This window comes from Oncorhynchus mykiss, chromosome 30 (assembly GCF_057628025.1).
Source record: "Oncorhynchus mykiss isolate SJ-2025 chromosome 30, ASM5762802v1, whole genome shotgun sequence".
In the NCBI taxonomy this organism is placed as follows: Eukaryota; Metazoa; Chordata; class Actinopteri; order Salmoniformes; family Salmonidae; genus Oncorhynchus; species Oncorhynchus mykiss.
Genome location: NC_143051.1, coordinates 32,313,687 through 32,330,930, shown reverse-complemented (window position 1 = coordinate 32,330,930; position 17,244 = coordinate 32,313,687). Strand labels below are relative to the sequence as shown.

At 42.3% G+C, this 17,244-nt stretch overlaps 2 protein-coding genes across 7 annotated transcripts in view; one reads left to right on the top strand and one right to left on the bottom strand.

The window, feature by feature from the left end:
- The window catches only part of LOC110488314 (protein MTSS 1), a 64,556-nt gene extending 52,210 nt beyond the window's left edge, over positions 1-12,346 (top strand). The window contains exons 10-15 of one of the 6 annotated variants that reach the window (XM_090228427.1): positions 316-526; positions 4,366-4,497; positions 4,888-5,139; positions 5,451-5,609; positions 9,208-9,364; positions 9,630-12,346. In XM_090228427.1, the coding sequence (XP_090084553.1) occupies positions 316-526; positions 4,366-4,497; positions 4,888-5,139; positions 5,451-5,609; positions 9,208-9,364; positions 9,630-10,255 (1,537 nt within the window). In that variant the 3' untranslated portion in view covers positions 10,256-12,346. Of the gene's footprint in view, positions 1-315; positions 527-4,365; positions 4,498-4,887; positions 5,140-5,450; positions 5,610-9,204; positions 9,365-9,629 lie in introns of all 6 variants that reach the window. The other 5 variants (XM_036970919.2, XM_090228429.1, XM_090228428.1 and 2 more) reach the window with 5 other exon arrangements.
- Positions 12,347-12,479: 133 nt separating this feature from the next.
- LOC110488315 (NADH dehydrogenase [ubiquinone] 1 beta subcomplex subunit 9) lies at positions 12,480-17,244 on the bottom strand. The gene is made up of 5 exons (XM_090228432.1): positions 16,573-17,244; positions 14,863-16,436; positions 14,070-14,255; positions 13,424-13,531; positions 12,480-12,912 (listed from the first exon to the last, which is right to left on the bottom strand). Exons 3-5 carry the CDS (start codon positions 14,076-14,078, stop codon positions 12,754-12,756), a joined length of 276 nt encoding a protein of 91 aa, XP_090084558.1. The 5' UTR covers positions 14,079-14,255; positions 14,863-16,436; positions 16,573-17,244; the 3' UTR covers positions 12,480-12,753.

Genomic DNA, 17,244 nt, shown 5'->3' with positions numbered 1-17,244 from the left:
AGGGCCAGAGAGACCATCCAATTTGTTTCCCAGGCAAGCTTGTTAGCAACCTCTGCTTGTGACTGGTGCTGTAATATATTCAAACGGTAGCTGTTTGCAATGTGCCTAGTAACAGTCTTTCAGTAGAAAACCATTGGCTCTCCTGGAAGGTTGGATACATTTTAGCTGGTTTGTAAACCGATAAAAAATCGGAAAGCCGTAAATATTGTTTTGACTCAATATTTATTTATCTATTTACTTAGTTAAGACAGTTGAGAACCAGTTACCAATATCCGTAGTAACCAAATGACTGTGTTCTCTCCTCATCTCTCGCAGTAGTCTGAACAGCGTCAACAGCAGCGACTCTCGCTCCAGCGGCTCTCACTGCCACTCCCCCACCTCCCACTACCGCTACCGGAGCTCCGCCCTCCCTCAGCAAGGCCCCGCCCGCCTCTCCAGTGTCTCCTCCCATGACTCTGGCTTCATCTCCCAGGATGCCTATCAGTCCAAGTCTCCCTCGCCCATGCCCTCTGACACCAACCCACAGGTACTACAGAGAGACGAGCCTGAGAACAGGAACTTATGGTGACAATAATTATGGCTCTGGTCATATTCAAATCAAATCAAATTGTATTTGTCTACAGGTGTAGAACGTACCGTGAAAAGCTTACTTACAAGCCCTTAACCTTTCTAGGGCGGAACCCCTCGACAACATTCCGCTGAAAAGGCAGTGCGCGAAATTCAAAAATATTTTTCAGAAATATGTAACTTTCACACATTAACAAGTCCAATACAGCAAATGAAAGATAAACATCTTGTTAATCTACCCATCGTGTCTGATTTAAAAAATGCTTTACAGCAAAAGCACAACATATGATTATGTTAGGTCATAGCCAAGTCGAAAAAACACACATCCATTTTCCCAGCCAAAGATAGAAGTCACAAAAAGCAGAAATATAGATAAAATGAATCACTAACCTTTGATGATCTTCATCAGATGACACTCATAGGACATCATGTTACATAATACATGTATGTTTTGTTCGATAATGTGCATATTTATATAAAAAAATATCAGTTTACATTGGCGACTTACGTGCAGTAATGTTTTGATTCCAAAACATCTGGTGATTTTGCAGAAATACTCATAATAAACATTGATAAAAGATACAAGTGTTATTCACAGAATTAAAGATAGACTTCTCCTTAATGCAACCGCTGTGTCAGATTTTAAAAAAACATTACGGAAAAAGCATAATCTGAGAACGGCGCTCAGAACCCAAAACAGCCAGAGGAATATCCGCCATTTTGGAGTCAACAAAGTTAGAAACAACACCATAAATATTCACTTACCTTTGATGATCTTCATCAGAATGCACTCCCAGGAATCCCAGTTCGACAATAAATGACTGATTTGTTCCATAAAGTTCCATCATTTATGTCCAAATAGTCACTTGTTGTTAGCGTGTTCAGACCAGTAATCCATCTTCATGATGCGCAGGCACTTCGTCCAGACAAAAACTTGAAATGTTCCGTTACAGTCCTTTAGAAACATGTCAAACGATGTATGGAATCAATCTTTAGGATGTGTTAAACATAAAACATCAATAATGTTCCAGCCGGAGAATTCCTTTGTCTTCAGAAAAGCACTGGAACGAGAGGTAACTCTTGTCGGGAGCGCGCGTCATGAGACCAAGGCTCTCTGCCAGACCACTGACTCAAAAAGGTCTCATGAGCACCTCCTTTATAGTAGAATCCTCATTCAAGTTTCTAAAGACGGTTGACATCTAGTGGAAGCCGTAGGAAGTGCAACTTTATCCATATCTCAATGTGTATTCGGTAGGCCAAGCTTTGAAAAACTACAAACCTCAGATGTCCCACTTCCTGGTTGGATTTTTCTCAGGTTTTCACCTGCCATATGAGTTCTGTTATATTCACAGACATCATTCAAACAGTTTTAGAAACTTCAGAGTGTTTTCTATCCAATACTAATAATAACATGCATATATTAGCATCTGGGACAGAGTAGGAGGCAGTTCACTCAGGGCCCGCTATTCATCCAAAAGTGAAAATGCTGCCCCCTATCCCAAAAAGGTTAACCAACAATGCAAGAAATAGAGTAAAGAAAAGATTTACTCATTACATTTTTTATTTATTTAAGTAACACAATAAAATAACAATAACAAGGTTATATACAGGGGGTACTGGTTAGTCGAGGTAATCTGTTCATGTAGGTAGGGGTAAAGTAACCATGGGAGAATAGGCGTTGTCATGCGCTCTTCACAACTTTCTTGGTGTTTTTGGACCATGATAGTTTGTTGGTGAGGTGGACACCAAGGAACTTGAAACTCTCGACCCGTTCCACTTCAGCCCCGTCGATGTGAATGGGGGTGTGGTCGACCCTACTTTTGATGTTATGACTGCTTTATCTACACCCCTCAAACAGACATATTACAGAAACCCTAAACTCACTCTGAAGAAGTAACATATGAACTAAAACATATGCACACACACACAGACGGTAACAGAGACATTGTATTCCAACCGACACTTCACTCTCTCCACCTGGGCTTTGTTACTGGTCAGAGAGAATCAGGTTGCTAGGTAACGGGGATCATTAGAGACAGCAGTGATGGCGTCGCTGTGGGAGACTGTGCAGATAGATCTCGATGAGTCATCCTCAGTCACACCCCCATTACATTACATTAGACCAGTAGAGCCACAGGGGTGAGCAGCTGGGAGCTAGCCCAACAGACAGCTGGGTCTGATTGATTACACACACACACACACACACACACACACACACACACACACAAAGTGTGTTTAGTCACTGTACATAGATCATGTAAAGGCCTTATGTACTGTATACCTGTATGACAACTACAGTGTTAGGTCAGGCTTGTGTGGTCTCAGGTGGCTGGAGATATGCCTGCTTTGTAGCTGCTCAACTCAAACAATGCCCTATGTAGATCTAATTACCATTAAAATGCTGTGCTATGTGTAAGGCTTTTAATGGCTGAAAAGCGCAGTTGTTGTTTTAAGTGACAGTTTAAACAGTGGCCAAGTCGAATACTGTGGCTATTTGATTATAATGTAGGCCTATCAGAGTGGCCTGCCATCAAAAACAATGGAGAAAATGCATCCCATAACATTTTGAAAAATCCCTCCTGCAGCAAATCACCCGCACAACATGATGCTGCCACCCCTGTGCTTCACGGATGGGATGGTGTTCTTTGGCTTGCAAGCCTCCCCTTTTTCCTCCAAACATAACGATGGTCATTATGGCCAAACAGTTCTATTTTTGTTTCATCAGACCAGAGGACATTTCTCCAAAAAGTTGGATCTTTGTCCCCATGTGCAGTTGCAAACCGTAGTCTGGCTTTTTTATGGTGGTTTTGGAGCAATGGCTTCTTCCTTGCTGAGCGGACTTTCAGGTTATTTTGATACAGGACTTGTTTTACTGTGGATATAGATAATTTTGTACCTGTTTCCTCCAGCAACTTAGTGTATGTAAACTTCCACTGGAATTGTCATACAGTGAATTATAAGTAAAATAATCTGTCTGTAAACAATTGTTGGAATAATTACTTGTGTCATGCACAAAGTAGATGTCCTAACCGACTAGCCAAAACTGTAGTTTGTTAACAAGAAATTTGTGGAGTGGTTGAACAACGAGTGTTAATGACTCCAACCTAAGTGTATGTAAACTTCCGACTTCAACTGTGTGGCAATGGTCTATTTGCATATAGGTCTACTGCAGCTCTGATAGCTTATGCTGTCAATGTAATAGAATCCTACTCCGATGTGTTCTGCCTACAACATCTCTTGCATAGTTTGTTTTGTTTCGGTATGTTTTATTGAAAGTGGCAAATATTGCGTTCATTCGATCACAATTGCCATAGTAAAGGGAACCGTTGATAGTGTTAACTAACAGGGGAAAAGTTCTGTGAAGTTCAGTCACGTGCTTCTCTCCTGTGCAGCAGTCCTGGGGAAGCTGCTCGGGAGTCTCGGCGCTACTGTGCTCAGCTTGGAGGGAACATTGCTAAGCACCTATGACTATACAATGGACTTTATTAATAATAGTAATCTCTGCATCTGCATATTGTTAGCCGTTTAGTGTGTAACAAGTCACACTTATATGCAGAACTTTCATGCTTTGCTGTAGTGCTTATAGTTTTTATATGATACAGTATGATATGTTTTCCTTCTTGTCGAGGTTGCAAATCCATAACGTTTTTCTTCTGTTCTTTTTTTCTCTGTCCTTCCGTCTGTGCATCTTGTCTTTTTTACGCGTCTCTTCGTGGCCGGTCTGTTTTGAACTGCTTCTTTATATATTTGTGTGTGTGTGTGTGTCCCTCTCTGTCCTGCTGCACGGCTTTACTGTAGACCTCTGGCTCTTCATCCTCGGCTGCCTCTGAGACTTGCCAGCCTGTCAGTGAGGGCAGCTGCTCCTCCTCCTCGTCCTCCTCCTCACCTGCCTCCTCTAAGGAGACCTGCTCCAGCACTAGGGTGGAACAGGTGAACACACACACACGCTTAGACACTCAGATATGTACATACTCCCCTATACATGAGCAGTATTATAAAGTACACTGTTTTGCTGGTTGATCAAACCTCCCTCATTCCTGTCACATAGACAACAGGATCATGTTCAGTCGGCCTTAAACACGGGAGCATTCTTATTGGTTAAGTTCAGGTAGTAGCCTACCTTCTCCATTTCACTTGGGTTCAAAATGTGCCTACTGAACGTGACACAGGTGTCTGCTACCATGATTTGATATTATAATTAGATTCCATCTGATTTCAGACGTGTGCATTATTTTCACCTTATTGTTTAATTCCCAGCAGCCGCCCCTTTGAATTATCATTTCTCATTGTTGTGTCACTTTGTCCTCCATTCACATTCAGCTGTCAAACGGGCACGATCATCAACATCACGGGCCATCCACCGCCCTCTATCTGTCAGGCGGGGGCATGCAGGAGGTCTACCCCGACCTCCCTCCATCCTCCCCCTCCACCCCCCTCGCCTCGCCCTCCTACTCTCCCACCTCCCCCGTGTGGGCATGGTCGAGACCAGGTTCTGCCCTCCTGGTGGACTACCCCCCCTATTGCGCCCTGGGTCCGGGCATGATCCCCTCCTCCAAGGTCCCCACCTGGAAGGTGCGTCCATTCTGTCATCAACCGCCTCCTCTTTCTCCTTCTTTTTCTCCTCTTCCAGTCTCCCCTGTGGGTGATCAGACACCGATACACGTTTCGAATCACAGAGAGATTGCAAACACTCTGGTAACATTATGCTAGTATTTATATGTGGAGTCAGTCATGCAGCATAAAGTCATATGTCATTCATAAAGGCATGAATGCTATACAATCAGTTTGTCCTTTTTCTTCAGTTTCCTGCTTAATGAACACAACAGAGCAGAGCTATTCTTTGTAGGCTTTGCTCAAGAGCTTTGTCTTTCTGTGTTGTGCAGGACTGGGCCAAGCCAGGGCCCTATGACCAGCCCATGGTGAACACCCTGAGGAGGACCAAGGAGAAGAGGGAGACTCCAAATCCCAGCAGCCCCCAGGCCACCACACCAGGGGACGAGCCCCAGAGAGCCAAGGGAACCAACGCAGTCACAACAGCCAAGGTAAAATATACAAAGATATAGCTACACCCATAATTTCAGATACATGTGGATACTAATACCAATACCCCAAATGTAGAGCTGTACAGTATATATGACCATGTTTCATTAGAATGCGATGTATGTGTTTATATTGTACAACAGACCTGGGCTCTATACATGTCAAATACAGTGCCTTGCGAAAGTATTCGGCCCCCTTGAACTTTGCGACCTTTTGCCACATTTCAGGCTTCAAACATAAAGATATAAAACTGTATTTTTTTGTGAAGAATCAACAACAAGTGGGACACAATCATGAAGTGGAACGACAATTATTGGATATTTCAAACTTTTTTAACAAATCAAAAACTGAAAAATTGGCCGTGCAAAATTATTCAGCCCCCTTAAGTTAATACTTTGTAGCGCCACCTTTTGCTGCGATCACAGCTGTAAGTCGCTTGGGGTATGTCTCTATCAGTTTTGCACATCGAGAGACAGACATTTTTTCCCATTCCTCCTTGCAAAACAGCTCGAGCTCAGTGAGGTTGGATGGAGAGCATTTGTGAACAGCAGTTTTCAGTTCTTTCCACAGATTCTCGATTGGATTCAGGTCTGGACTTTGATTTGGCCATTCTAACACCTGGATATGTTTATTTTTGAACCATTCCATTGTAGATTTTGCTTTATGTTTTGGATCATTGTCTTGTTGGAAGACAAATCTCCGTCCCAGTCTCAGGTCTTTTGCAGACTCCATCAGGTTTTCTTCCAGAATGGTCCTGTATTTGGCTCCATCCATCTTCCCATCAATTTTAACCATCTTCCCTGTCCCTGCTGAAGAAAAGCAGGCCCAAACCATGATGCTGCCACCACCATGTTTGACAGTGGGGATGGTGTGTTCAGCTGTGTTGCTTTTACGCCAAACATAACGTTTTGCATTGTTGCCAAAAAGTTCAATTTTGGTTTCATCTGACCAGAGCACATGTTTGGTGTGTCTCCCAGGTGGCTTGTGGCAAACTTTAAACTACACTTTTTATGGATATCTTTAAGAAATGGCTTTCTTCTTGCCACTCTTCCATAAAGGCCAGATTTGTGCAAAATACAACTGATTGTTGTCCTATGGACAGAGTCTCCCACCTCAGCTGTAGATCTCTGCAGTTCATCCAGAGTGATCATGGGCCTCTTGGCTGCATCTCTGATCAGTCTTCTCCTTGTATGAGATGAAAGTTTAGAGGGACGGCCAGGTCTTGGTAGATTTGCAGTGGTCTGATACTCCTTCCATTTCAATATTATCGCTTGCACAGTGCTCCTTGGGATGTTTAAAGCTTGGGAAATCTTTTTGTATCCAAATCCGGCTTTAAACTTCTTCACAACAGTATCTCGGACCTGCCTGGTGTGTTCCTTGTTCTTCATGATGCTCTCTGCGCTTTTAACGGACCTCTGAGACTATCACAGTGCAGGTGCATTTATACGGAGACTTGATTACACACAGGTGGATTGTATTTATCATCATTAGTCATTTAGGTCAACATTGGATCATTCAGAGATCCTCACTGAACATCTGGAGAGAGTTTGCTGCACTGAAAGTAAAGGGGCTGAATAATTTTGCACGCCCAATTTTTCAGTTTTTGATTTGTTAAAAAAGTTTGAAATATCCAATAAATGTCGTTCCACTTCATGATTGTGTCCCACTTGTTGTTGATTCTTCACAAAAAAATACAGTTTTATATCTTTATGTTTGAAGCCTGAAATGTGGCAAAAGGTCGCAAAGTTCAAGGGGGCCGAATACTTTCGCAAGGCACTGTATTTACTGTATACTATAGGAAAAACTCAATCAAGCACAGCTTAAGTTTAAAAAATATATTTACATAGTATTCATGTAGTATTTAACCCAGGTCTATTGTACTGTTAAATGCCGTTGTCTGTATGGTGTGAAATATGCTTTTAGTATATACAGTGCATTCAGAAAGTTTTCAGACACCTTGACTTTTTCCACATTTTGTTGCATTACAGCCTTATTCTAAAATGTATTATATAGTTTTTTTCCCTCATCAATTTACACACAATACTCCATAATGACAAAGCAAAAACAGATTTTTAGACATTTTTGCAAATGTATTAAAAATAAAACATAGATATATCACATTTACATAAGTATTCATACCCTTTACTCAGTACTTTGTTGAAGCATATTTGGCAGCGATTACAGCCTTGAGTCTTCTTTGGTATGAAGCTACAAGCTTGGCACACCTGTATTTTGAGAGTTGCTCCCATTCTTCTCTACAAATCTTCTCAAGCTCTGTCAGGTTGGATGGGAAGAGTCGCTGCGCAGCTATTTTCAGGTCTCTCCAGAGATGTTTGATCGGTTTCAAGTCCGGGCTCTGGTTGGGCCACTCAAGGACATTCAGAGACTTGTCCCAATGCCACACCTGCATCGTCTTGGCTGTGTGCTTAGTGTCATTGTCCTTTTGGAAGGTGAACCTTCGCCCCGAGTCTGAGGTCTTTAGCGTTCTGGAGCAGGTTTTCATCAATGATTTCTCTGTACTCCGTTCATCTTTCCCTCGATCCTGACTAGTCTCCCAGTCCCTGCCGCTGTAAAACATCCCCACAGCATGATGCTGCCACCACCATGCTTCACCGTAGGGATGGTGCAGGTTTCCTTCAGAGATGACGCTTGGCATTCAGGCCAAAGAGTTCAATCTTGTTTCTCATGGTCTGAGAGTATTTAGGTGCCTTTTGGCAAACTCAAAGCGGGCTGTCATGTGCCTTTTACTGAGGAGTGGCTTATGTCTGGCCACTCTAACATGACAGCCTGATTGGTGGAGTGCTGCAGAGACGGTTGTCCTTCTGGAAGGTTCTCCCATCTCCACAGAGGAACTCTGGAGGTCTGTCAGAGTGACCAATGGGTTCTTGGTCACCTCCCTGACCAAGGCCCTTTCCCCCGATTGCTCAGTTTGGCTGGGCGGCCAGCTGTAAGAAGAGTCTTGGTGGTTACAAACTTCTTCCATTTAAGAATGATGGAGCCACTGTTCTTGGGGACCTTCATTGCTGCAGACATTTTTTGATACCCTTCGACAGGTCTGTGCCTCGACACAATCCTGTCTCGGTTTTTGCTCTGACATGCTCTAATAAGGCTGTAACCGAACAAAATGTGGATAAGTCAAGGGCTCTGAATACTTTCCGAATGCACTGTATATTGCTGTATGCTTGCTGTTTTGTGAATTTATTTAGGGTTGAATTCTGACATGAGTAGCAGATTTAACATGGACTTAAGTCAATAAAACATGGACTTACTGTACATCATTTAAATTATTACTATATATATATATTTTTTTTTTTTAAAGTCTGTTATCTCCTGCAAAATACCATTGTCTACATATGTGAAAATGGCATATTTCTAAGTTTGAAGTTAAAAAGTTATATCCGATGACATCATTAAAAGTTAAACTTTTTAACCACAGATCATAGAAACACGCTGTTTTCAGACATGTAGACAGTGGTATGGTGTTATGAACATGAGGTTGAAAAGTGGCGGAATTGTTATTTTAAGGCAACTTATCTCAAGTCTGAATAGGGCCCATATTGCATGTATAAGCTATATGTCTTAATGTATGTGTGTCAGCAGGAGGAGGCGGAGGCCCATGAGGAGCTGGCCCTGGCTCTGGCCCGCGGGTTGCAGCTGGATATCCAGCACTCCAGCAGGGACTCCCTGCAGTGCTCCAGTGGCTACAGCACCCAGAACACCACACCCTGCTGCTCTGAGGACACCATACCCTCACAAGGTACTGTAGTGTGTATGTTAGGGGTAATCAACATCAGTTCTTAATATATACAGTATAAAGTCAATGTATGGGATATTTGATAGGGATCCACTCACTTTGAATTATAGTGAGCAATAGTAGGTAATAGTCATGTTTTGACTTCAGGATCTGAACCTCTGTCTAATGGCATTTTGTTATCAGCGTCTATACAGAGGAAAAATGTGCATTTGAAGTGTACTGCATGTTAAAAGTGTAAGTGACAATGATCCTCATATCATCTCACCAGTGTCCGACTATGACTACTTCTCCGTGGGTGGCGACCAGGAGACGGACCAGCCCGACTTCAACAAGTTCTCCACCATCCCCCGCAACAGTGACATCAGCCAGTCCTATCGCCGCATGTTCCAGGCCAAGCGGCCAGCCTCCACAGCGGGCATCCCCCCCACAGCCCCCTCCCCCGGCAGTATTGTCACCCCCGGGGTGGCCACCATCCGCCGCACGCCCTCCTCCAAGCCCAACCTGCGGCGTTCCTCCGGAGGCCTGGGTCTGGGCCCCATCCCCATCAAGCCCCCCATGATCCCTGTCAAGACGCCCACTGTTCCCGAGCACCCCGGGTTGTTCTTCAGAGGAGAGAGCGAGGGAGGGGGACCGCTGAGCCCACTCTCTTCAGCGGGGGACAACGGCTTGGTGTCTCCCAAGGCACCCTGGGATGCTCAGGCCTCCTCCGATCCACCCACTCCCCCACCTCAGCCTGGTAGCAGGTTGTCAGAGTGGGACCGTGAGGCCCTGCCGGAGGTTCAGGAGGAGGAGCCTGGCTGCGGTGAGGGGGAAGATGTGCTCTTGGCCATACGGCGAGGGGTCAAGCTGAAGAAGACTATGTCCAACGACCGGTCAGCGCCGCGAATAGTGTGAGAGTGCGAGGTCGGGCTTCCGCTCAATGTAGCAGATTGAATCACCTACATACAGTAACTCAGTGTCTTCACCCTATAGGTTTAAGAAAAGGGTGGAAGTCTGGATGCGTGAAAATATGCACGAAAGGAAGGGAGGAGGGAACGGACTGACAACTGCTTTGACTATTTTCAAATGACGAAAAATATCAAATCTTTTATTTGTATGTACATATTTATATTTTGATGCGTTTGTATGTTTTGCGTTTGATGCTCCTCTTAGTACTTTCTCCTTTTGCCTGTACATTGTCATGAAAGGTGCCAAAAGGCTTCGAGCTGAATTAACTTAAATGACTTTATTTTACTGAATAGGATTAATAATTTCTGTGAAAACACATAGAAGGTATAGCAACAACAACAAACATTCATGGAGATAAAAATACATACAAAAGGTAAGATTGTGTGCAGAAAAGGAGTACATAAGAAAATAACCACAATGGAAAGCGGTATTTTACTTTTCTGTAATAGATCAAATATTTGCTATTTTCTATTACCAATGACAAATGTATAAATGTGCATGTTCTACCGCAATTAATTGCACACCAATAAATTAGACTCCAAAAAGAATGAGAACAAATACGTTTAAATACATCCCACTATCAATAGGAAGCTTCTTAGTCAACAAAGGACACAAGGACCTGCAATCCTTAATCTACTCAGTGGTTGTCAACGGGTGTGACATCATTTGTCAATAGTAATATGTTGCACAGGTTTCTACCTTGAATGCAACTCAGGTGTCAGTGGAAGCACTCATTGATTGGTGGCTATAGAATAGAAGTCTTTAATTTCATGTTTTTCTCTATAATTAGAGAAGAAAGTTCCCATTACGGAGAGATTGATCATTTATTTCAATATAAGTGATGCTGTGCTAAATGTCATACAGAGGATTCATACGCAAATGTAAATGGAAAACGTAAAAAGTGCTCGTCCTGCTGTGAAAATACTAGTACTCTGTGAAAGCTATTCTAGTGGTGATCACTGGTAACTACAACTCATTCGATCACAATAAACTAATCGTATTAGTAAATGTAAAAAAAAAAAAAAGAGTTGGAAAGGTTACAAAGTCGAGTTTGTGTTAGCTTGTGTTCAGCACCGTCAGCTGAATGAAGTCAGAATTCACTTTTGCGACTACCTAAAGTATTTCACAAGATGACATGGCCTAATGTGTAGACATCCAAAACGTTATTTTTCCCACTATTTTTCACGAACGCCATACTTTAGTTAGTGGTGTGTAAGCTGTAGCACAGGGGTATTGTCAAACATAATTTCAAGACAACCCATTAAACTAAATAGAGTAATGCATGTTATTTTACATTTTTTACTCTTAAGTGTCAAAGCTCGTTTTTATACTGAACCTATTTATCCCAACACATTTCCCCCATTTAAGAGCAGTTGGACTTTCTGCATAACGACTGAAGCCTGATTATTATTCCATTCAAGACAGGGGAAACTAAAGATAGGTAACAGGGGAAACTAAAGTGTGGCCGATGCAACAATATGCTAAAAATCCTGTATAGCCCCTGACTCAATTATTCTATACAATGGTCTGATAGTCCATGTAATATACTGTAGTTCCCCCGTTGATGTAGCGATACGTTGCTAAATGGTTAAAAAAAGTAATATGTTTGTTTTTGGTCATGGTAAAAGACTCACTCCTTGTAAATACAAGGTTTTGTCCCAATGGTCTGCAACAGTTTCCTTTCCTTTCCTTCATGGCCAGATGCAAGAGGTCTTGGTCTACTTATTACTTTTACCTGTCATATATATATGATGTAAACTGTTCATCTTGAAGTTCATTGACACGAGGGAAAAGAGGCAATGAAAGGAAGGAGCATTGGGACGCAGATTGGGATAGATTGACATACACTTTAGTACTCTAGCCTTGCAAGTCTGTTGTTGACCTAGAGACATATTTGGACAGAGTTGACCTCTTTCTGTGCCACTGGCGTTCTAAGATAATTGTTCAGTTCCTGAATTCTGTCTCCTATTTTCTATGTAACAGTTGTTTCAGCTAAAAATAAAGATGTAGCAGAATGTAAGTCTGTTGAAAAAGGTTCTAAAAGTGTTTGTGATTTTCTGCTTTCTAAATGTCTTATTTGTTGTCGTACGATTTCCTGAAAATGAATGGAGATCATAAAATCGGTATCACTTGCTCAAGATACGCCACAATGCATAAAGAGACATCAAGCATTTCCCAATAATTATACTAATTTATTTAAACAGATGTCCTTGTACAGGGAAAATAACAGCTACAGTACATTTGAAAGTCACCTGCTTATACAACCAAATAATTACTGTCAATTCAGGCATGGTGGAATACCTTTTGACAAAGCTTACTGCAACCTCTTCCAAAACTATTCCATTATATCAATATCTTTACAGAGGGACAGTAATTCACAAGGAGGTGAATCTGCATTCTGTTGTGTGGTAGAAGGTACTGTGGTGAGCTGCCATGTGCTGTTATCACCAGGTAGTGTCATCCGGGGGCTCAAAGACGGGGCGCTCCCTGGGGCAGGTGACGTACTGCCACCACAGAGGGGGCAGGTCGCAGTTCTTGCGGACTGGGGGTAGGGCCTCCGACTTGGGCGCAATGGCAGGGGTCACTCCCTGCAGCTCCTGGACCTGAACGAGATGACACCACCAACAGTGCAAATTTCAACAATTCATGTAGATTGATTAATAAGGCAATCTGACGTGAGTATACTCAATTGATTCATTGGGTTATTTCATTAATATGAACATTGTTAATCTGTCATATTTCTAATCCAACAGGAAGGGAGTAATTGAAGAACTTCAAAAGAAAATATGCCAAGAGCCTGATTATGCCTTGAAAGAACATTGCATAAAATCAAAATGTTCCCAGACTTCCCACTCAGGCCCTTTTTGGAGGATGTAGGTTGTTGGTGAGTGTACTTGTCACCATATACAAAGATATATGAATGCACTAAGTCCCGCTGTATAAGAGCTTCTGCTAAATGACTAAAATGTAAATGTTTTTAAAAATTGTGAACATCAAACCATGCATTCTTTAACTTTGATGCTTGGTTTAGCACAGAAAATCTTACTTTCACAAGAACAAGAATAAGAATGGACAGAATTCCATTTATGGAAAAAGGACTGTAGCCTGACCTACCTCTCTGTCCCAGCTCTGTTCTCGCAGGTTCTTCCACTGCTCCCTCTTGGCAAAGTAGGATACATGGCCGTATGAGGGATGCCAGTGATCTAGACACCATCCAGGGACCTGCAAAAACAATACAAGAAATCAGAAACAGACAATGCATGGCTTCACTATTGTAGCATTTGAGGGTCAACAGCAAAGAGGCTTGAATCAGCAGCCCAGTAATTAGAGCAAGCACACTACTTCCTGTGCCATAAGGTCCAGACCTTTGGCAGAAATCATAGTATGGTACTATGCTAGGCACTTGTGAAGACCTTACTTTTTTTTTTTAAGTATAAGCAAAGATCGTACCATATGAAGATCAGACACTACTTCTCCAACAGAAATCCGAGTTCACGCTGGTAGGCAATGTCATGGGGACGTTGGCTAGCAAACTCATGCACAGAAACACATCCACGGGTCTAACGGTCTCTCGCACCGAACTGCGCATGTGCAGGCCGTCAAATCAAAGGCACTCATACAATATAAAGTTGTTTTTGACAAAAATTAAAACGTGCCTGTCACTTTCACGAGGTTGGTGCAATAACATGCTGGGGGTACATTTGAGAATCAGTTGTATGTATCCGCAACGCACAATGGACATCCTAATTTAGTTAGCTACCTTGTACATTTCATATCTTTCATAGGAAGTTCCTCCTGGAGAGTCAGGGAAGAGGTAAGGCTGCGGGTGTTGGTTAGACCAGATTTCCTCCTCTCCTGCATCATAGTGGCTTTGACCATGTCCTTCTCATCCCTGGCCTTGTCGAAGCGTGCCCTTCACAATCACACGTAGAAGCGGTTTTTATCTCTGTAAACCAAATAAGTAAGGGTAGTACCGCTGTTAGTGTCAACAATAACAGGCTACTACACTCAGTCAGTTGTGTATACTAATGTTAGACACACTATCAAGAGTACCGTTACAGAGCACCGATTTGAACAGATAGTTAACTAGTTGGCCTACGACTAGCTAGCTACTTTTGTTTGTCCAGCAGCTGGATAGCATGTCAGCGAGTGTAACATTAATCACACAGGAAAACAGAGGGTGACCTACCTAGTTAGCTATTGTAGTTAGGTTAAGGTGACCAGATTTAATATAATCAATATATAATTAAAATATCCAATGTTATCATCTATGAAATAAAAAAAGGGGACAATTCCGGTTTCGTGTATTTAGTCTAACAGGCACACTGTGATAGAGAAAACAACTATATTAGAGAAACACTACAGACAACACAGAAGTGTCCGATCTGAACAGCCATTCAGTGGTCCTGGTAGTCTGGGAAGACTAAGAGCAGAAGAGATCATGAGCAAAATTGAAAAAAAAACAGACAATAGTCTATGTGAAATGCTTTACAATGTAATAAAGAAATAAGATGCTGATGAGATTGGTAACTACATAATATACTTATACCAACCTAATATGTATATTTCTCAGAAGAATGAATTTTCTTCAGGATTGCTCTGTCTTTGGCCAGCTTCTCCATGAACTCCTGGCAGGGGAGGTTGAAGTTTGTCTTCACAATAAGCATGGCTTGATGGTAGGAACAGTGAACCTATTTCTTGCTGCTGTCCATAGAGCATTTATTTGGGAGAACACTCTCTCGACTGGTGCATTACTTCCAGCATATGTCAACAGACGCTAATCTAGCCAGGTTAGGGTGTGGGATGTCGTTCTCTTTGAAGTGGGTAACCACCGTGCTCCATCTCTGACTAAGCGGTGTCTCAGACGTTTTCCATTATTCAAGCGATCCCCCCTTTAGGAACTCTTGCAGGCCAGTAACCTCGTCACACAAGGCCTCCTCATTGATGGTCACATTGGGGTATTTTTCCTGCAGTGTGCCTGCTGCCTTCTGGATCTCTTCACGCTGAGGTTGCCTTTTTAAAAGGAGATGATGTAAATCTTTTAGATTATCTGTGTGCTTTCCCCATGCTTGCAAGTAGTTCACAGCCATAGTGAAGAACGATTGGGATGTTTTGAGAAAGCTCTCTTTAGACATGGCTCCATTTTCCTCTAGCTCTCAGAAGTCCTCTGACAAACTGGATTGAAGTTGTCATCACGTCTTGCAGTCAATTTTGCCTCAACGTTTCTCAGAATTGTAGCTGACTACACCGCACAGTGGTCCTGGCCTTCAAGCATCTTGATTGTGCCACTGAATACGGTCAGATTTCCATGGACAAAGGCCAGCCAAAGTTCAGTCAGTGGTTCTTCGAACATTGTTCGCAGAACAACAGGGCATTTGTCTTCAGAAAGAAAAAAGGATTTCAATGGCACATACATTTTCAGCACTCTTTCTAGAGCAGGGAGCATGGACAGCCAGCGAACATTGCTGTGTCCTAAAATGTTATGGTACTCCTGGCCAACAAACTCACAAAAGGCTTTCAGTCTCTCTACTCTGACAGTGAAAATATGAACATATCCAAATATCTTTGTGAGCAGGTACTCAACATCATATCCAAAGCTGTTCTGGCCGTGTTATGAATGATGTGGGCAGGACAACCTAAGCCAATCACCTCCCGCTGCAGAGCATTTTTAACTTTGGTATGGACATTGATCCTCCCCAGCCTATTCAGTCCTCCAAAGTTGGTATTTGTTGTCGGCAGAGAAGAATGTTTTCCAGGTTACATTTTGGGATGACTTTACACTGCCGTTCTTCTCCGGCTGCCAATTGAAAGAGAGGAATTACAAAGGGTGCAGTGAACCATTCTATCGTCTTGACCTGAGCGTATAAATGGAAATTCTCTCATGTTTTTCATGAGTGCATTTCCGTTTCTTGGAAAGAGTCATTGTACCTCCTGTCTGCTCTTCTTCACTCTCCTTGTGTCACTCTTCTTACTCTCAACTTTTTCTTCTCCTCCAATCGTCTTCCTGATCCATCTCCTCTTTTCTTCACTCGTCTTCCTTCTCTTCACCTTTCCACCTCACTCTTCTACACTCTCCTTGCTTCAATCTTTTTACTCCCTTAATTTTTTCTTCTCCTTCCTCTCCAATCTGTATTAATAAATAGCATACTATTAGATCAAATATTTTGGTTAACAGATTCCCATTACTTGCCTCATTTTTGTATTTCATCTTAAAAACATTGTTTGGAATAATAAATTGGCAGGCTCTGTAACCATATCCTTACCTTTCCTCCTATCTCCACTCTCCTTCCTCTCCACTGCTAATGTTATCCATGAACATTTCTAAATATATTTTCACACTACTTATTATAATGCCAAACCATTCAAATTGTAATCTACAAACAATATTCTCGTAATTAATTGTGCATTCATTTAATATCATTTTTTCAAAATAGCCCGTCCACTGAATGTTAACATGTGAACGTTTTTTTTTAACCTAGCAACCATAACAGTAGCTAGCTAACATAGTCTACATAGCTAACGTTAGCTAGCATAACCCGTATAAAACCTTCTAGAGCAGATCATCTATCTATATAATAAATTGTGACATTATAACATCACTAGCTAGTATCTCAAACGAGTGTAATTTGCCTGGCTTGAAAAGACGTGTGTGGTGATGTTGTGGATTCACTTGACAATTGCTAGCTTCTGGACGAGTTTTCCACAGCAGTTTTCTCTAAAACTTTCTCGAGCACGTAGTTAGTAGAAGGGTGAATGAAGATGCTATAGCGAGCAGCCCCCTCTGCTGGACAAAACAAACACAATGCGATTGAGACGTCACCGGTAGGCTCTGCTGCCCGGTCTTTCTTGCCAAGTAAAATATTTCACTTTGAGGTCTGTTTTTAACGCACAGTTAAAAACGGGGACATTTCCGGGGACGGCCCCAGCCGGGGACT